The sequence below is a fragment of the Mchenga conophoros genome, linkage group LG13, assembly GCF_057382185.1.
Source record: "Mchenga conophoros isolate Kocher_MC1m ecotype Shallow Benthic linkage group LG13, M_conophoros_male_GT1.1, whole genome shotgun sequence".
NCBI lineage: Eukaryota > Metazoa > Chordata > Actinopteri > Cichliformes > Cichlidae > Mchenga > Mchenga conophoros.
Window position 1 is genome coordinate 28,149,168 of NC_140538.1, and position 21,492 is coordinate 28,170,659.

Consider the following 21,492-nt stretch of genomic DNA (forward strand, 5'->3'; position numbering starts at 1 on the left):
CTCTGGTAGAGGACCCGAGCTTGAAGGATAAACCGCCCGCAGGGGCGTGCTGGGTGTTTTTTATATATATATATATATATATATATATATATATATATATATATATATATATATATATATATATATATATATATATATATATATATATATATATATAACATACATACATACATACTTACTAGGGGTGCAACGATATTCGTATCGATATTGAACCGTTCGATACAGTGCTTTCGGTTCGGTACGCATATGTATCGAACAATACAACATTTGTAATTTATTTTATCAACTTTCCTTCTGACGATGCTGTCTGTGTTGAGCGCTCAGTGAATCTGCGTTCGACTACTCCGCCTAGGCTGCACTGTCGAGCGCAGATCCACTGAGCGCTCAACACAGACAGCATAGACAGAAGGAAGAGCGCAGGGCAAGCTAGCAAGACAGAAGTTAAGCTCTCCTTGCAAGATGGACCTCTCTCACCCTCATTCAGATCTGGCGTTTGGAATTATTTTGGTTTTCATGTGACGTATGACCCTGAAGGTAAGCGAGTCATGGACTAAAGTAAAACAGTATGTTGGATGTGCCATGCTGTGTTGTGGCGTTAAGGTCCTTTCAACGAGATTAACCTGAAAGCACTAGTGGGAACACAACGAATATGACTGCACATTTACGCCGACATCATCCTAGTGCAAAGACCAAAACAACAAGCATGCTACTAACTTTAGCCGAGTCATTTAGACAGCTGTTAGCACGTGATTCTCCTTATGCTGCTGAGAATATAGCCCAGAAGAAGCGGATAGTATAGCTTTTATTTTGGAAAGAGACATTTCTCTGTAATAAACTCTCTTTTCCAAAGATGAGTGATTCCTCAATCAGATACAGGGCTTGCAAAATCGCTAGCCCGACGTCCCGGAGCTAGCGATCTTCCAGTCGGGCTACAAAAATCTCTCTGCCCTGCCCGTCGGGCTATTGTAGGAAAAATATATGTCAATGCTTTTGCATTCTTTCAGAAATGTAGCTGGGTAATTATGTCATTGGGTGAGCCACTGTCAATATGTGACATATTGAAATCGCATTTGAATTTGCGCTTGTTTTTTTTGCTTTCACTTTGCAATGACAGCACTGATCTGTGAGTGATGATAATTTGTGCACCAATTCCTCTGACATCGTCTTATTAATCGTTAGCTTACTATGCAAACATGACAAGTGAAATCTCCCGCAGCAAGCTTAAACATGTGAGAGGTTGATCGCGCAGAGAATCGCTGAGCTTATGTGAGTCCGTGTGTAAAAGTAGCAGTATATATATTTTAGTTCTGCTGAGCCAAATAAGACAGGTCGGGGTGAAGAAGTGACAGCCAAAGAAAAGCTTACCACAAAACGGAGAAGTTATGACAAATGAGACTATAAGGCAAAAAGAAAGTGCAGCTTTATGGTTTCATGGACAAAAGAATTTCTGTGGCTGCAATATGATGAGCTAAATAACCAGGGCTGCACATAAGTGGTCCGCAGGTGCGCATTCGCTGTCAAAATAAAAAACGCGCACAAGGGTTAGGGTTAAATTTAAAAACTGTACTTTTGAGTTAAAATATATATTTATAATTTTAATAAATGACAAATTAAAAAGGCATGAACATTTTTTTGTATCGAAAAAATATCGAACCGTGACACCAAAGTATCGAACCGAACCGAACCGTGAATTTTGTGTATCGTTGCACCCCTAATACATACATACATACATACAGATATAGATATATATAAGTATAGGATGACTAACGACCCTAACCAAGCTGTAACAGCTAAGCTTTGTTACTATAGCGTGCTGCCAAGGATAGGGAAGCCCTCTCTGTTATTACTGATTTCATACAATCTACAAAGACAAACGCCTGACCTGAATGTGGACTCCACTGGGGTCTCATGCGGGATCTAGAAAGCGAATAGTTATGTCTATAACTTCTGTTCCCTGAAGGAGAGGAACGCGGTACAACACATAAGTATGGGATATCACGCCCTCGTGTGTCCTGGCTGAAGAAACCTTTATTCACGCCTTTAAGGCAGATGATGTGCGATGACACGTGCACGGCCCCACCTGCACATATAGCCGCTGTCATCCCTCAGTTCGATAGCCGCTCTTCACCGAGCCAAACTGCTCAGTGGGGCCACCTTGTGTTGTAACTCGTTCCTATCCTTCAGGGAACAGAAGTTATAGACATAACTATTCGTTCCCTTTCAGTCAATTCACTCGGTACAACACATAAGTATGGGACATATATACACGCCCCACAGAGGAGCCACCGAACCGGAATCGGACCACCACATCCTTAGTGAGTGGTAGACCCAGCAGAAATGACAGCATGAGCCACCGAAGGGGCTGTAACGTCCAACCAATAAAACCGCACAAAAGTGTGTGGTGATGCCCAACTAGTTGCCATACAAATATCAGCTACAGGCACCCCTTTAAAAAGAGCCCATGAGGTTGCCATCCCCCTGGTGGAATGAGCTCTCACCAGTGAGATAGCTTCTATAATCCAGTGGGACAGCCTCTGTTTGGACAGAGCTCTACCTCTATTTGGATTAACGAAGCAGACAAACAGCTGGTCACATAAACACACAGTCTGAGTGCGCTCAATGTAGGTGTGTAGCACATGCACTGGACAAAGAGAATGCTGCATCCTCTGCTCCTCAGATGTAAAAGGAGGGGAGCAAAAGCTCAGACACTCAAACTCCATTGAGCTATAAGATGCAGGCATGATCTTCGGAAAATAGGCAGCATCAGGCAGCATGTGGCCATCAGGAGAGAGGGTCGGTAACCATGGCAACGCATGTAAACGCATGGCAAGGGGCCGGTAACCATGGCAACGGGCCGGTAACCAGGGCAACGCATGCCAACGGGCCGGTAACCAGGGCAATGGGCCGTAACCATGGCAACGCATTTAAACGCATGGCAACAGGCCGGTAACCACGGCAACGGGTCATAACCATGGCAACGCATGTAAATGCATGCCAACAGACCGGTAACCATGGCAACGCATGCCAACGGACCGGTAACCATGGCAATGCACAAACAGTGGCAGTTAAGCTAAGTTCAAGTCAGCAGACAACGGAGCTAACTAGCAGCAGCTAGCTAGCCCAACTCAACAGAGGTGTTCTCAGCGAAGTGAAGAGCGTAAGAACTGAGGGATGACTGTGATGACAGTGGCTATATGGGCAGGCGGGGCCGTCCGTGTCATCACACGTCATCTGCTTTAAAGGCGTGAATAAAGGTTTCTTCAGCCAGGACACGCGAGGGCGTTATATCCCATACTTGTGTGTTGTACCGTTGTATCCCAGTATGAGTTCTTTGCTAAAAAAAGAAAGAAAGGAAAACAGTGTACGGTTATACAGTTTATGTGTGTATATTGTGAATTCTGTAGAAAGGAATGCTGTGTGTGTGTGTGTGTGTGTGTGTGTGTGTGTGTGTGTGTGTGTGTGTGTGTGAGTGAGAGAGAGAGACCCCCACAGCAGGAGGCCCTTGAATTAGCATCCGCCCTCGTTAGCACCGCGCTTTCATTTGAGGCCCAATCCCGCTGGTTTAACGGCCACGACGCCTCTCCCTTTCCACTGCATTCTTTCCAAATCACTTCCACCACCAGCAGGAAAAGACAGAGCACTGCAAACAACAACACACACACACACACACACACACACACACACACACACACACACACACACACACACACAGGAATAGTTGTCTGAGTGTTTCAGCATGTGAGCGTCCATAATAACAACGGTACCAGACATAGGCTGTGTTTGTCTTTGTAGGGGGTAATGAGTGTGTGTTTGCTTGTTGACAGTGTATTTACACTGAGAGAGAAAGCAGGAAGGATCAGAGGCTTTTATGTGCTGAATGGGTGGTTTTTCTTTGTTTTGGACTGCAGGTTAACCTGCAGCATCTTGAGCAGTGTTGGCTAACAATTACGTACAATCTGTGGCACATACTGTGTGTTCTGAAGCAGCTTGTGGATTTCACACTTTGGTTCTATTTGTACTTTTTTTCTGATTCATATGCTTCATGATGCTTTCGCAACTCTGTGAGATTCTGCAATGTTTTTCTTTTTATTGTTGTGACATTGATTTTAAATCTAGGCGATGTGAGAAGCGTGTAGATCAGTGGTCCCCAACCTTTTTTGCGCCACGGACCGGTTTGTGCCCGACAATATTTTCACAGACCGGCCTTTTAAGGTGTCGCGGATAAATACAACAAAATAAAACTAGTACCGGTACCGAAAAAAAAGATTTATTCATAGCACACGTGAAAAGACCCAGGAAAACAGAGTTAACAAAATAACTGCTTATTTAAGCAGTTATTTAACAAACGCAGGCAGACAAGGAAAATCTGAACTTGAGCTCTTTTATCTTCATTCAGTTGTCATCAGTTTCACACTGTGTGTGTGTGTGTGTGTGTGTGTGTGTGTGTGTGTGTGTGTGTGTGTGTGTACATCGATAGTGAATCTGTTCACATTGACAGACAGTAGGATGATTGTGAAAGGGTTTGGGAAGTTGGATCTGCTGAAGTCTCTGCGTACAAAGTCTTGCTGCCCTACCGCAGTGATGACATGCATGTGTGTAGTGTTTGTGTGACCGAAACACAACTCCTTCCAAAAACGTGTGTGAGCTCGACACCTCCTGTGGTCCTCACCAGCATCCTGTGTGACATCCTTGTTGGCCTGGCTAGCAGCTCTGCACTGTTGTTGTGGGTGAAACCATGGCAACAAGAGCAGCTGGCAGTGATGCTGTAATTTCTTTTAATTCCTTTCTAATTTATTTTTATGTTTAAGCGTTTAGGTTGAGACCTTTCCAACTTTCTCGAGTTTTTCAAGATGACAAACATTTTTTTCAGTTTTTTGTTTGCAAGAAGTAAAGAAATTAGGAAGCTGTCCTGCTGCTCTGTACAGTCACTTCAGAAAGTCTTTACATTGTAAAGTTCACATTTTTTTCCCCCCCATCTCAGATCTCAAATTATTTAATATTTTGAGTGTTAAGATATATTTCAAAATACCAAAAGGTGAATGTAATTTAGAAGCTGTTTGCCAATCAGCCTTATACAGCTGAAATAGAAGAACATGTTATTTACCATCAGACCAAAAAAGGAGAAACAGGCCAAGTCAAAAACCACTACAGCTGATTTTTGAAAAATCGCCTATTCACCATTCACCGCTTTGGTTAGGGAGGCAACTTTAGCCGAAACGCTGGTAGTTTGGTACATTTACCCTGATTTATGGCTATTTTTTATCATAGGTGTCCTAATATGCAGTGTGAACTGGTGAGTTTGTATATGCACAATTCGCCCTTTTCTAAACTATGTGTAATCAATTGAGCTTGTCACATGTGGCCCCCAGTCACGTTATGAAAGCAAACAGGACAACAGCAACATCTAAGGGTTTGAATGCTTGTGTAAATGAAAGAGTCCAGTTTTTTTTTTTTTTTAATGTTAAAAAAATTGAGTGTAGACTTGAATGTCATCCTTATCCATTCAAAATTCAATCTACAACACCTGAAAGTTTGCAATAAGAGGTGTGTGTGTGTGTTTGACACAGACCACCGAAGTAGCTGGTCAGCTGGAGTTTGACAGCATATTTGGCATAGCTGGGAGCTCAGAGCACTGGTTACAAAGAGGAGGCAGACCATGTGTTTGGCCTGCTCTGCGTCTGAGAGGGAAACACACCCACATCCTTAGACAGGCAGAGAGGCATGCACGCGCAGTCTCACACACACACTGAATGCATTGTCTGACATCTCCATATATTTGCTCTCTTGTACATAATATTTGAAAATCTAAGTTCTAAAAATAAGAGTTCATCCACAGAGTTTCCCACAATGGAATAAAAATATACGCTTTAAAACCACCTTTACCTGTCAAAGGTGGTGTGGGGTCCTGAGTTTCATTTTAGGGCTTCCTAAAGAATGAATATGGACTACACTTTAACAAAGGGACAGGAAGAGATCCCACAAGCTTGCTTACAGTGGGGCAAAACAGTATTTAGTCAGCCACCAGTTGTGCAAGTTCTCCTGCTTAAAAAGATGAGGCCTGTAATTTTCATCATAGCTATACCTCAACTATGAGAGACAAAATGAGAAGAAAAAAAATCCAGAGAAATCATATTGTCTGGTTTTTAAAGAATTACTTTGCAAATTATTGTGGAAAATAAGTATTTGGTCAATAACAAAAGTTCATCTCAATACTTTGTTATATACCCTTTGTTGGCAATGACAGAGGTCAAATGTTTTCTGTCTTCACACACTGTTGCTGGTATTTTGGCCCATTCCTCCATGCAGATCTCCTCTAGAACAGTGATGTTTGTGTTGCCCAGCCCAAAGAATTTCAACTCCCTCCAAAGATTTATCCTATGGGGTTGAGATCTGGAGACTGGCTAGGCCACTCCAGGACCTTGAAATGCTTCTTATGAAGCCACTCCTTCATTACCCGGGCGGTGTGTTTGGGATCATTGTCATGCTGAAAGATCCAGCCACGTTTCATCTTCAATGCCCTTGCTGATGGAAAGAGGTTTTCATCCAAAATCTCACGATACATGGCTCCATTCTTTCCTCTACACAGATCAGTCGTCTTGGTCCCTTTGCAGAAAAACAGCCGCAAACCACCCCCATGCTTCACAGTAGGTATTGTGTTCTTTGAAAGCAACTCAGCATTATTTCTCCTCCAAACACAACAAGTAGAGTTTTTACCCCAATTTTCTGTTTTGGTTTCATCTGGCATTCTCCCAATCCTCTTCTGGATCATCCTGCGCCAGTCAGAAAAGGATCCTGCTGTAGAAAGTAATATTAAATACATTCTAACAACAGCGATCCTCTCTAGCAAACTTCAGACAGGCCTGGACAAGTACTGGCTTAAGCATGGGACACGTCTGGCCTGGCGGCGTAGTGTGTTACTGATGGTAGCCTTAGTTACTTTGGTCCCAGCTCTCTGCAGGTCATTCAGTAGGTGTGTGGTTCTGAGACTTTTGCTCACCGTTCTTGTGATCGTTTTGACCCCACGGGGTGAGATCTTGCGTGGAGCCCCACATTGAGGGAGATTATCAGTGGTCTTATATGTCTTCTAATTGCTTCCACAGTTGATTTCTTCACACTTCGCTGCTTAATTATTGCAGATTCAGTCTTCCCAGCCTGGAGCAGGTCTACAATTTTGTTTCTGGTGTCCTTTGACAGCTCTTTGGTCTTGGCCGTAGTGGAGTGTGACTGTTTGAGGTTGTGGACAGGTGTCTTTTATACTGATAACGAGTTCAAACAGGTGCCATTAATGCAGGTAACGAGTGGAGGACAGAGGAGCATCTTACAGAAGCAGTTACAGGTCTGCGAGAGCCAGAAATCTTGCTTGTTTGTAGGTGACCAAATACTTATTTTCCACCATAACTTGCAATTAAATTCTTTAAAAATCAGACAATGTGATTTTTTTTCTGGATTTTGTTTTTTCTCATTTTGTCTTTCATAGTTGAGGTATAGCTATGATAAAACTTACAGGCCTCTCTCATCTTTGCACAATTGGTGGCTGACTAAATACTGTACCAAGGAATAAAAACCACTGATTGTCAACTTTTTGCTTTTCCTAATCTGGTCAGCTATGTACTGTAGAAGTCACAATGATTATGCTGCGAACTTAAACTCTTTTATTAAAACAACATTTGATTGTTTCGCAGATGGATTTTCTGTCAATACAAGCAAAACTAGTGCTGAGCAGAAAATGTCAACATCATATTTTTTTGATTGGACACAGACTGAAATGTTTGGATGGTTGCCGAGTTGGTACAAGATACAACGTTAGTTACATCATTTGCAGTAAGCAGTTACATAAAATTAATCACTGCAAACATTCCAGCCTATGGAGCATGGCTGATTTCACATCGACAGCTTTTTCAAACAAAATGGTAGAAAATGTGTGTTTCACAATAAAATAAGAAAGAAACAGATCACTGCATCAGTCTCCTAGCTGCTTTGCCAAATGGGAAGAACTTTCTCCCTGAAAAGCATGAGAGCATGGTTTGCATGTTGTTTTTGCAAATCAGTTATCACCCATTGGACTTATAACCAAGGTGTACAAAAGAGCTTCACGTCACCTCTAAATGTAGATGAACTACACACTGGGTGGTCTCCTGCTGCTGTACCTTCTTACTGCACACGTCCTTAAAGGCGGTATTTATGTGAGCCAGAAGCTGCAGACTGCTCTCACTCCCTTTCAGACTTGTTTTAACTATGGATCTGTAGGTCAGTGAAACAGGATATCATTAATATGGTCATCCCAAGCACGCAGCTGTGGTTGTGAATGCAAAAGCGCCACCCACCTGTTGTTTAGACCATCTGATTGTAAATGACAGCCAATCAAAAGAAAGCAGGCTAAAAGGAAGAAGAGCTTTGGGTGCCTAGAAAAGCGCTATGTAAATGCAATCCATTATTATTATTATTATTATTATTATTATTATTAAGAGTTGTAGCAGATAAAGTCTAAGAACATGGAGTTGGAAATGAGCATAATAGACTTTATAGAAATGTATCAATACCTGTGAAAGGTACGTTGTTATTAGTAAAGTGTCAAATGCAATGGAAAGGAAAATACAAGATTCAAAAGAAGAAAAGTATGAGAGATTTAAAAAAAAAAAAAAATTGTGATGTGCAGTAGGGAGTTATTAATATAAAGAATTGTGTGCAGTATATAGTGTGCTATATTAAATTTGTGGGGTCTTGCAGGAATGATTAGCTCGTGCTCTTCAGTCCTTCCTTTAAGCAGCAGAGAGTCCAGAGGGAGATTGGTATGAGGACTTACTGAGACATGTAGTAAAGACAAAAAATAATTCACTGAAACTGAGCAGTGGCAGCAGCAACAACAAACATGGTGAGAGTGCCGTCTAACCCGGGGCCATCGGGGGAGAAGTTAGCTATTTGGGTCACTGTCACGGCCGAGCCATACATGTAATTAGACTTGGGAAACTTCTCTCTCCGCACATGGAAGTTTTTTCTGGGAAACGGGCTAGGCTGCAAACAGGAAGTTGACATCTAAATAAAGTGCACCCCCCCTTTGCCCCCTCCTGCCCCGCGCAGGAAGCTTGCTCGGCCCTTTTTAAACAGTTACACAGACGGGAACCTTCGAAAGGGAAGCTTTAAATAGGCGAAGCCGCGGCCCGGCTCGGCCCAGCTCAGCACCGCAGCGGTCTGGGCCCCGGCAGCAAGGGACCATCTTAACAGTGACTGTCGCTGCCATTTTTACCCCGGTGAGGTCAGGCCTGTCCTGGGAGTCCACTCTGGCCACCAGTGTGATAAGTCATTGGGCTTGGTAGGCTGTGGTTTACACAGTCCATACTTTGGTGTCCAAGTTAGTCCACTTTAGGTCTGCAGGGTCAGTTGAGTTTATTGACCAGTCACGTGGTCAGAAACGGGCTGTCTAAGCCTTTCATCTTTGCCGCATTTATTATCTTTGTATGATTTTCATGTTGCACATAGTTTTAATTCACGTGCAGCATTTTTGTTTCATCGCAGTCTCCTGCTGTTTTCCCTCTTACAGACCAGCTTCATGCATCATTTTCTCTTCCTTCAGTGACATCAGGGCTCGTGGCTGAAGTTTACAGTGACTGGCATATTTCTGGTTCATGTGTGGGTCTGAGTCTGTGTTAGTTTAGATGTTGTGTCTAACCCTACATCCCCTAAGGGGCTGTTGGGATGTTTTTTTTCTCTTTTTACACGGGGTATTTTCTTTCTTTCTTTTTTTTTTTTTTTTATATTTCTTTTTTTTTATGTTTGTGCTTTGGGTCCTCGCCACCCCTCCCTGTGCCCTCCATGCCACCCCTGACTAAGTCGGGGCCTGGCTGCCTCTGTGGTGGCGGTGATACCACAGCCTTAATGACAGGGCCGTGGAGCTCTGCGTCCGCCTCGCCCTGCCGCCTCACCTGCAACACACTCGCCAGTTTACACACTGCTGCAGGAACAGCACTGACTTGTGTGTGTGTGTGTGTATAGTTAGAATAATGCTGCTAACACTATTACTAACTGGATGGTTTTACTGACAGTGGCCATTATGTGGATGTCTCAGCATCCTTATTTGAACACACTTGTCACGCTACTGACATGCCGCTCTCACGCTTGACGAGCAGAGTGCTCCCTGGCTGAAAACTAAGTGATGTCTCTAAAACAAGAGTGCAGCCAGTGTTGCAGCTTTGCCAAGCAGAGGAAAGTCTAAAGTGGGATTAGGTAATGTAGCGAAGAACCATTTTTTGTACACCATGCTGCTTTTTTCCTTCAGCTGGAAGCTGTGAGGCTCTGAGTAATTGTCTAAATGACCAAGCTGGTTATCCAAATGGTTCATTTTACCACCATTCAATGAGCCACGAGTGGAATTGTGTCATTTTCAAGGGTGGAGTGTGGTGGGTGGGTAATTGTTTTGAAATTGTATTGAGTTTATTGGATGTATTTAGACATAATTGCTCGACTTTAAAGGCTGATTCATGCGCTGACAAAGACAAAGTCCACTGTGGTGGATCCACTCAGATCTAAATGCTTCATTGTTTCAATGAAAGATAAAACGTAGCACACTAGAACTAACATGACACCGTCACTGTGGGAACCTCCAACTACAGCGAGCCACTTGGTGAATCTGTTTGCAGTAAGTTGACCAACAGCTTTTTTTTTTCCTTTTCAATAAATGTGTTTTCTGTGTCTTTCAGATATGCAACAACTCTTTAAGTTACGCTTTGACATCCGACTCATCAGTTAATTCCACTCTCAGATGTCAAATCTTCAAACTGTTCATCCAGTTTTGAGTAATATGAATGCGTTTGAAGCAGACTTGAATCAACGTGACGTTACATATTTTTACAAGTACATCAAAATATCCTACAAGTACATTTTTCCTTTCAAGTACTAAAATGAATACAAAAGCGCTCAAATTGCAAGTATTATAATGAATAGAACCTGCTCCTGTGAAATCCATGGTTACTTTGCATTTCTTCTGTTGGTGCTGTATGTTGTTAAAGCCTTCCATAGACAGACATGTAGCCAAAGATGAAAGCAACACATCTACAAGTCGGAATATTCTGGATAATGTCACAACATCCCACATTGACACAACAGTTGTTTTGTGAACCAAAGTGTAACAACCCTGCTTCCAGGTCTTTTCCATATAGACCTGTGATTAAAAGCTAGTGCTGCTACTGTATGATTGTTGAACATGAAGGCAAATCTTGGCCCTGCAGGCCTCCAGTTGAGAATACAGGATCTGCTGCACTAGCTCGTGGCCTGGCCTTGTTAAGGTTGCATCACTGGGTGCATATAGCATGACTTATGTCATTTTGACCCTTTGAAACTGGCATAACTAACTTCATTTGGAGAGTGCAGCAGGAGGAAAGTTATGTGAACACACACAGCCACACAGTTCACCTCTTACAGTTCAGCTGCTGATCTCCTTTCTTTCTCTCTCTCTGTGTTGCAGGTGGAGGGGGTAGGCCTGTACTTCCGTCAGCAGCTCCTGCAGTCCCGTCATCGTGGCGCCTTCGAACTGGCTTATGTGGGCTTTGTACGCCTCACAGACATGTTGTGCAGGTGCGTATGTGTCTGTGTTCACATTCAGCATAAATGGACTGAAAGGTGATACTGTTGGACGGCCATGGGCATTAGCTTCCATCACGACAGTGAGTGTCCCTGTGCCTTGTAATTAGCAGTAGGCAAGCACACTCAGTAATGTTCTTCAGATATAATCCACTCTAAATAAATCAAGGCTGGATAATTGGATTTATTTCTAATCTGGTGCCCTCTGGATGGCCAGCAGAAAGGCATGGGTGTGAAAGAACTGAACTGCTGGTGACAGAGAAAACCCACGCTGGCACAGGGCGAACATGCAAGCCTCTGACGATCTCATTAAAAGAAACATGCAGCTCCTTTAAAGTGGAGTCAGACTGTTAAATACCCTTTAATGGTCAAACACATTAAATCATGGACAGCATGAAAATCTTGGAGAGACATCTGTGATGTTTTGGGGTGTATGAGTGCCCGTCCATCCGTCCATTTTCTTTGGGTTACCTAATCAAGCCTATCCCAGCTGGTGTAGGGTGAGAGGCGGGTCACGACCCTGGACAGGTCGCCACTCTGTCACATCTGTAGCCAATTTATGGTAAAATGGTAAATGGCCTGTATTTATATAGCGCTTTACTAGTCCCTAAGGACCCCAAAGCGCTTTACGCATCCAGTCATCCACCCATTCACACACACATTCACACACTGGTGGAGGCAGCTACCTTGTAGCCACAGCCACCCTGGGGTGCACTGACAGAGCGCCCCAATTTAGAATCCTCAGTTAACCTAACCCTACTAAACTGCATGTCCCCATTTGTGCACACAGTGTGGGTAGTCTGTAGACGTGTAAAGGCACCAGGGACATGGATAGGTTTTTGAGCAAAGTACGCTGCAATCCAGACAGCGTCAGGGAAGTCTTTGCTCATTTCAGCAAAACGTTCTGCACGTAACAAAACTGCAGGAAAAGATTCGGTCCCTTATGAAACAGAAAATATGATAAAGGAGGTCCTGAAGTCCTACATCAAACAAAAACATCTCAGCTTCAGCTTGCAAATTCTTGAAATGATAACTACAACTTATAGACTGAAAGATTAATCGATCTCAGACAAAAACAGAAAAGTGCAACTCATAGCTCATAACATTTTCAAACTTTTTCTTTGAAAACCAGCATTTTGCAAAACACTTCTTTGCAGTATGAGAAAAGAAAATGACAGTTTTCCTGCGCTTAAATTGCTCAGTGAAGAGCAATAGCCTGGTTTGGCCTCAGTGCCAGTGTGCTGCCAGGGCCAGCGTTAAACTTGGCTGGAGTGACATATGACGCCAAAGTCCTCATCACCTGTGCTATTCCTAGAAATAATCTCTCTATTATTCTCCCGAGGAGGAAGAAAATATTTGTTTTAATTCTAAACGACATGAAAGAATTTCTCACTTTCATGTACCTCCCAGTTTTCCTCAATGGTGGGTTGTGGAAAACGTCTTTAGCCCTGCGGCGGGTCACCAGCCACAAAACCGTCACAGCAGTGTTGACTTTGAACCACCCAGTGCTGAGCAGTTAAAACAAAACTCACTTGTTTTGTTCTTGTGTAGAAACCAGGCTCTCTGTGCGTTGTGTAACATTTTAGCGGTCGTGTGTAGGAGTACCGGGGAGTGTGTGCGTCCTGCCGCTGGCTTGTGTGGATGCGAGTGTGTGTTTCCATGAGGGAAAGAGCAATGTGTGGATGGTATGCAGGCCGTGTGCTGGGTTATGGGGTGTTGATTGCGGGGTGCTTAACCGCAGCCTTTTGATGCTCTGCCTCGGGATCTGGCTTCGGTGTGTTCCACTGTGTTTGCACTCTTTCACTCTGTCTCTTTGTCTCTCTCTCCATTCTTCTCAGTTTTCTCTTTCATTCACTCTTTCCGTTTATCTTCACTTTCTCCTTTCTGTTTCTTTTTGACTAAATTCTTTGGTTATACAAGTGAATTTCTATCTGCAGTTGTTTATAGCTGTGGTTTCCATTTTTGTGCTGAGACATGCCCCCAGCAGTTGTTGTTCTACTAATAACAGCGTAATTTTGCGGTAAAACAAATATAGTTAATGTCAGTTCATGTCGAACGTCATGTCTTAATAGTCATGTCTTTCAGTAGCTTTCTTTCCAAGCTCCTCAGACAGTCTTGAGACCATCTCTTATAATAATATTTGCAGCCCTTTATTGAAGGGCCATATAGATGCATGGAAATACAGTATATAAGGCAAAAACACCATTTGGACAGTTATAAACAAGCTTGAAAGTCAATATTTGGCATGACCAACTTTACTTTTCAGCATACCTGAACTCTCTTAGGCAAACTTTCTTGTCATTTCTTTAAGAAGTCTTCAGGAGTAGTTCTGCAGGCTTTTTGAAGGACATCCAAAGCTCTTCTTTGGACGTTGGCTGCCCTTTGGCCCATTCTCTGTAAAGATGGTCCCACACATGTTGAGGGGAGAGGCCAGTGCTTAATTGGTTTGGGTTGGTGTGTTTGTTTGGGATCACTGTCACTGAAATTGAAAGTTTTCTTCTCTGATGAGGAAAAAATGTAACCTTATTGGTCCTGATGGTTTCCAACGTTGCTGACACAACAAGCAGATCCCACCCGAGATTTTTCTACGCGTCACAGTGGAGGCGGCGCCACAATGGTCTGGGGTGCTTTTTCCTTCAGGAGGTGCAGGGGCGTCAAACGGCCACTGGCTCTGTCCAGATGTTGCAGAGAGCGTCCCTCGTGATTTATTATATGATTTTTTTTTTTTGCCATTTGTCACGTTGTCTTAAACTTTTGATTGGGAATATATTTCTCACTTATACAATTTTATTGCACCAATTTTATTTTGCATTTTAGCTATTTATCTATTACTGACAAAGCCACTCACGCTAACACTTGTGACCATTTTCCTCCTTTTAGCTGTTTTCACCATTAACATTTTTTGAGATATTATTGGAACATTTATTCATTGCTTTTTTACTTTGTCAATAATTTAGCCAACTTTTCACCAGTGTATATTTTGCGTTATATATTTTAACATTTATTCAAAACCTTTTACTTTAACTGTTTATTGATTATTTGCAGCTACCTGCTTTTAAAAAGAAAGTATTTGTTAGCTTGCTGGCTCAGCTAGCCGGTTATTTTAGCAAACTGTTTCAGTGTCTGTGTTCACTCTTATTTGCAACAAGTGCCGTGTACTGCTCTGTTCAACATGTGGCTGTTTTTATACATATTTTTTTATATTGAGTACTTTAATACCAGCAGTATACTGGGAAGGAACATCTGGATACAAGTACTCTGAAAGAGAAAACTGGATTTCAGTACGCATTCACTGCATGATGATGTTTGCGCCCTCACTGTGAGGCTGGATTATGCATCAGTACTACATCTTTACTCTTTCCCACAAATGTCATTGTTTTAATTTGCCCACTCTGCTTATTTGGCTTTTGTCAAACAGCTGTTTGTTACAGAAGTAACAGATCAGTGTGTGTCCACCAGAGCTGCTTCATAGATGATCAGTTTGAAACAAAAACCCCAAAACCTACTGTGGGGTCTGTCTGATTGTCAGCGGGGTTTTTAACATGCGAGCATGTATCCAGGTTTGATGAGAGTGGCCTGTTTTGGTTTTGTGTATATGGAAAATGATGAGTATGACTTTACTCATGTGTGGACTACAGTGCACAGGGAAACTTAAAAGATTTCAGTCTTTGTTGCTTACGTCCATGTCATTGTTTTGTGTGTGTTTGTGTATAAGGAGTGGAAGTGAGGCCCTGCAGCAGCTTCCTGCTCGCTGGCTTTCTGAGGTTCTGGAAGAGGTCAAATCCAGCGACCCATCATCTAAGCTGTGCGCCACGCGACGAAGCGCTGGAATACCTTTCTACATCCAGGTGTGTAAGCAATATTTTTAAAGATATAAACAGAACAAATGGGCTAAAAGATGATGCAAAGGGTGCTTGTAAGGTTTCAGATTTGTTGCTGGACTTGCTATTGACTCTAAGTGTTGGCAAGAGCCTAATGTTTAAATTTCCGACACTTCAGAAACCACAGGCTTGTCAGTAAACATCACATTCCTGTGACTTGGCTGCTGCAGAGTGTGCGGTAGAGTGGTGGTCATGTTGGTGGTCACACCAATTTCTTCATGAGTATAACTCTCTCAGGACACAGTGACCCTTTGTTGCAGCTGATTGCTTCTCTTGCTTCATCTGATAAAACTTCCAGATTTAAAAAAAAATAAATTATTTTGCAAATAGAAATGTGTCACTGCCAACTGCAGCGGTCATCCCGAAGACAAAACGAGGACCATAAGCAGTAACCATTTGGTCAAAATTAGGGTTTGCAATAGAAACCTTGTGTGTTTTTGTTCCTGTTTACTCCCAAAAGTAGCGCAATAAGCAGTTCTTGGCATACCGGTGAAGCACTCGTGCTGGAAGAACACTCCGTTTCCTAATCTAGCCATCTTTTTTTTCCCCCCTCACGTACAACACACACACACACACACACTCACTCACTCACTCACTCACACTCACACTCTCTGGTTGTCCCTCCCGTCAGTAGTCCCACAAATTACTAACACTGTGTTAGTCTCTGACTCTTATTTAGTCTCAGCTCGCGTCTTCACTTCCTTTGATTCCTAATATCGAAACTAGACGTGACTGAGGGGATGTTATCAGCAGTCATTTTGAAGCGGCTTACTCTTCTTTTGTGGTTTTGGTCAGACAGCCGCGTCGGTGATGTCACTGACTCGCTTGTTTTCGTGTGTGTGAGGCACGTGCGCCTCGTAGCTTGATTGAACGGGATGCTTCACATTAGTCTTAAATTAATTTAACCGACTTTCTGAAATTGACTTTTAAGGGCTCTGACGTCTTCCTGATCCTGTTTCTTTTCTTTTTGTTTTTTAAGACTTTCTAAACATTATCTGTGATGAATAGTAACATAACAGAAGAGCTTTAACAGGACAGAGCCTGACAAGTAGGCTGGGTGATTAAAACTGAGGATGAAGAGAGACGGAGAAGATAAGATGAAGGTGAATGAAGCAGAGGAAGTCTGAGAAGAAGAAGTTGCCACTTTGGCAGAACTCCAGACCACATTCCTAGACAGACATGGAGTCAGATCCGGGAAGGCTGGCTCATGCTGGTCCTGACTAGTTCATAGGAACCAGGCTAGCCCTCCTTTTCCTCTTGGCTTCCTCTGCTTCTAACCTCAGAGTTCATAAGAGCCAGATATGCCCCACCCTCTCCATCTTATCCTTCAAGGTCTAAGTCTTTACCATAAGCCAGGTAGGTCAGACACATCTGGCTCGCATCAGCTCCAGCAGAGATGACTTCTTTCTCACACAGCAAAGTGCCGTCACCTCCACACACACTCCCGCATTCCCATCTCCCACTCCGAGCTCATACAAATGATCTCGTTCAGTCAGCCTGTCAGAACAGACTAACTTATGGGATTTTATGAATGTATTTTTTGTTATTACCATATAAATGTGACTCAGTTTAGCGGGCCACGATAAAACCCTGAAGCATAGACTATTTAATAGACGGATGCAGTAGCTGCAAAGGGGCTATTTGCAGTGTACCAGCACTCCCACAGGATATCACACCTGATGTCATCATGTGATTGGTTCTTGAAAAGGCTCATCAGTAAAAACAGAAAATCATTATGGGCGAGGTCTTTAAAATAGGATATGTCTGTTGTTTTATTCTTGAACTAAAATGACTTTGCAAGCCTCACAGTTCAAAAATAATCCTTATTTATCTCATGCGAGGTCTTTGTAGCCCCTCACTTCATCCTCAGTTGGAAATAAAGCAGTTTTAGCTCCCTGTAAGTCGTCTGATTGGCTGCCCCTCACAAACAAAAGATGGGCACAGTAGCATTATCTGTTTTTTTTCTCCCCTTGCCCAGGCTCTGCTCTCCTCTGAGCCCAAGTCGTCCAGCTGCAGCCTGTTGAAGATGACCATGAGAGAGCTGATCGCTTTGGCCATGCCTTCTGCTGACAAGACCACTGACACCTCCACCGTGCCTCAGGTTTCGCCACCTAGCAGCTTCATTAATCATAATTCTAGTCAGATCTAGCCTCACAGATCAGGAAGTGAGATTTCCTGAACACAATTTTTTGTAAAAGCACAAAGGGTCATTTTTATAATCGCCTTAATGTTTCTGACACTGTATTCAAGGTGGAATTTTGTCTGTGGCTCACAGGTCCATGCTCTGAACATCCTCAGAGCTCTGTACAGGGACACTCGTCTGGGGGAAAACATTGTTCCTTTCGTCTCAGAAGGGATGCAGGCTGCAGTGCTGGGCTTCACCTCTCCTGTCTGGGCAGTGAGTCTTTACTTCCTGTTTTTTTTTTACCTCGATTTATTGTAATCTGAACATCACAACAAACCAACGTTTGGAGTGCATACTTGATCGGCGGTTACTCACTAACCCATGGTGATAATTAGCTTTTATAATTTCTCTCTCTTCGTATTCCAATTTCTTAACCTCCATTTGTTTTGTTTCCCAGGTGAGGAACTCCTCTACTCTTCTTTTCAGCACTCTGATCACAAGGATTTTTGGCGTGAAGAAAGGGAAGGACGAACACTCGAAAAAGAACAGGTTTGCTTCTCGTGCCTCTCTTGAACTCACCTACCGCGTTCAAGTTTCAAGCTGTGTGCATCAGTGCGTAAAAGGTCAAGAAAGTCACAAATACTAGTTTAAAAAAAGCTCTTGTTTAATAGTGAGCATTATTTGCCTTAAAATAAACAAACAAACAAAAAAATCACATAATTCAACAGACATAAAATGAGAAATCTAAATCAAAATTTGCAGTTCAATGAATGTAATTAATCCATATTTGTACTACAACAACAGCAACAATCAAACACTCATTGCATGTTCTTAAAGCCGAGATAATAAAAAAGGCCCAGTTAAACACTGGTTATGTTACCATTTAACCACAAAGGGGTGCTGTTGTAACACCACCCAGGCTGAAGGGCAGTTTTTCACTCTGCTCAGGCTTCCTGACTGCAGGATGCAGGTTTTCCTCTGTTCCTGGAATATCAACAAGGAAATGACATGGGAAGCACAGAATAGGGGGAAGTCTTGCTTGGAAATGTAATCTGCAACTAAATTACTGTTACTGATATAATATGAAAAGTAATTGAGTCTTCCCAGATGAGGTCAACAACATAACAAAAAAGGCACTTTTTGCACCTCGGGGTGCTTTTATGTTTCTTACATAGAGAACAGAGTGGCTGATGATTAAAAACGGAGAGAATGGAATCACTAAATCTGAAACTTGTTTTATGAAACTTGAATTATTAAAAATTTAAGAGCTCGATCACATTTTTCCTCTCAGCACCAGCCAGTGTTGGCAGGAGTTTGTTTTTCTGAGTGTTCCAGCTGTTCTTCCTCTCCACTGTCACCAAGTGCTGATCATGTCTGTTCTTTCTTTAATATTGTAGGATCTAACTTATAAACCCATTTTTTGCTGTGAACTGCTCTAGAATAAATAAAACTAAGCAGAGCTGAAAGAAATCCTGGTTTCAGACCTGGCGTTTAAGAAGACTTTGTCTTTAAAAGCAGTAAGACGGTAATGTTTAGACTAGCAGTCCCAACAGCGCAGGTGATGAAGAGCTGTCAGATGCTGAGTGTTGGATACGATGATATATTTATGTGCTGATCTACAACCGTCACCCAGAATGGGTTTTGGCTTGTGTAAATGACAAATGTATCTGTTCATTATTTTAGCTGGAAGGTTATCAGCTCTGCTGTCAGAGATTGTTTGAAAGATTGTGGATTGTTCCTCAGGTTTCAGAAAGAGTCTTAAATTCTAACAGGCTCCCAAAGCCTTGTCAAACCACCATCCAAGTGTTTGGAAACCTTGAAATTAAAAATTATAGCCTGTGCTTATCGAGTGTTCTTTCTAAGTATGTTTTATAATCTGTTGTTTGTAACTCGAGCGCAGCATAACTGGATAGTTGGTTTGCGATCTTCCATTTTGTCTCTGACTCTCACAGCGCGCACAGATACCTGCTAATAAGTGCTGCGTAACACAAACCTCTGAGGTTGTCCTGTACAGCTTGAACTGTCACGCAGATGGCCTCCCTCAAGAATACTTTGGTGTTCAGAGGAGTTCGTGAGGAGCTCTCTGGTTGCCCAGATCTTGGATGTGCTGCACACTCACGACCTTTGATCGCAAGGCAGTTGAACAGGTTGCCTGATAGGAGGCATTGAGCACAACTCGAGGGGACTCGACTCCTCTGGCTGCCAGCTCGATGTATTGCTGTAAAGCTGTACGGCTGCAGAATATCCGGCTGGTGTGAAGGTTGGTTTTCAACCTTTTCAGTGGTAATTACGGGGTGAAAGCTGATAAGACCACTCACTAATGATGGGAGCACTGCTAGGCTCTCTGCATCCCAGCTCCCACTTTGTTCTTTATGTGCTTTGTTTTTGTGAATAAAAACATTGTATGAAATCAGCCTGTCAGCACAAGAATATTAGCATGCTGTCAGAACCACAGAGCTGTTGGCCCGACTGTAGATTCTGCGTCTTGTTAAGCGTTACTTCACTGCCCTTACCCTAACCCTGCAGAGTGGCCTTGCACAACTTGTAACCATAATATATAAATCCCTCACATGACTGATAGCTTATTTTCCTCCGGTGAAACTGATACAGGGATCCGTCTAATATTCCGAGCACATTAAAACAAACATGGTCATAATGTGCATGTACTGTTTGGCTGCCTGTGCGACACTTATGTTCAGCGTCTATATTCAGCTCAGAAGAGATTTGTTACTGCGTGTATAATCTGGGGTAAAGTTTCCCAGGGTTTTGGGTCGTGCTCAGTCTGGTTCCCTGTGCTGTGTTTCTACTGTCTGCCTTACTGAAGCCCGCTGAACGTTAACCAAGCTAACAATGCTGCACTTTATCTTGTCTGCTTTTACTTGTGTTTTCAGTCTGTTGTCGAGCCCTCTGCATAGCTCTCTGTTAGTCACTTCCTCCTTATCTGTTTATTCTCGTTATTAATGCAGGGAGTTATTTTTATGTGCCCGTGGGAGTGTGAGCGTGCTACAGTTAATAACAAATAATAAGTGATGGTGAAGAGAATTAGCTTTTGATCCCTGAATCTTTCATTTGACTTTCAGAGGTACATGTTTGTGTTTTAGTGTTCTTGGTCTCTGATTATTTTTCTCTTCTTGCAGCATGTTAGTCATAATACGCGCGGGTCCAGAAAGCTGCGTCTCATTTATAATTGTGTCTCTGAGAATTTGAGTGTTTTCCAAAGTCTGGTCTGTGTTATTACCGTGATTTTATGGTTGTGAAGTGTGGCAGCAGAAAATGTATTGTGACAGCTTGTCCAGTCTAATATTCGTGTGTGTGTGTGTGTGTGTGTGTGTGTGTGTTTCTTGGTCGACTGAAGTCGGAGCATAAACGCATCTCTCTTTCTCACACAAACCAGTTTATTTGTGTCATTATGTGTATTTGTGTGTTTAAAAGGGCTGAGCATTTCGGGGTGTGTGGGAATTTCAGCTGTGTATTTTCCGAAGTTGCTCACATTCAGGCGCGTCGTTTGCTTGCCGATCGCCGTTCCACTAAGCTCCAGGCTCTGGGCCCTCTCGCCTCTCGCTGACCGCACAGTGATGCTGATCCGATACAGTTTGTTGAGATAAACGTGAGCATAAACAAAACTGACAGAGCAAAGATTGTACTCTGCACTCCAAGCAACAAAAAAACCTACCAGTTGTAACAAGCTCTGGCATAGCAGTGGAAAAAGGAACCTGGGATCCATTCAGTGTGTGCTAACCCGGGTGTTAAGATACTGGGAATGCTCTGGGATCAAGTAAGTGTCAGGTTTTTTCTCACTTTAAACTTCAGCAGCACAGTTTGATTTGCTTGTGCTGTAGTCTTTATATTTGATATGTTATCAGAAAAATGGGCTTAAGGAGCAGTAAGAAAATGCTACGACTTCCCCTAAAA

At 42.7% G+C, this 21,492-nt stretch overlaps 1 protein-coding gene across 1 annotated transcript in view; it reads left to right on the forward strand.

Annotated features, from left to right (window-relative positions):
* Nucleotides 1-21,492, forward strand: part of thada (THADA armadillo repeat containing) — a 123,039-nt gene that overhangs the window by 15,606 nt on the left and 85,941 nt on the right. Inside the window, exons 22-26 of the mRNA XM_085297600.1 lie at nt 11,459-11,568; nt 15,290-15,422; nt 17,434-17,556; nt 17,731-17,853; nt 18,038-18,129. Coding sequence (XP_085153726.1) covers nt 11,459-11,568; nt 15,290-15,422; nt 17,434-17,556; nt 17,731-17,853; nt 18,038-18,129 — 581 coding nt within the window. The remainder of the gene's footprint in view (nt 1-11,458; nt 11,569-15,289; nt 15,423-17,433; nt 17,557-17,730; nt 17,854-18,037; nt 18,130-21,492) is intronic.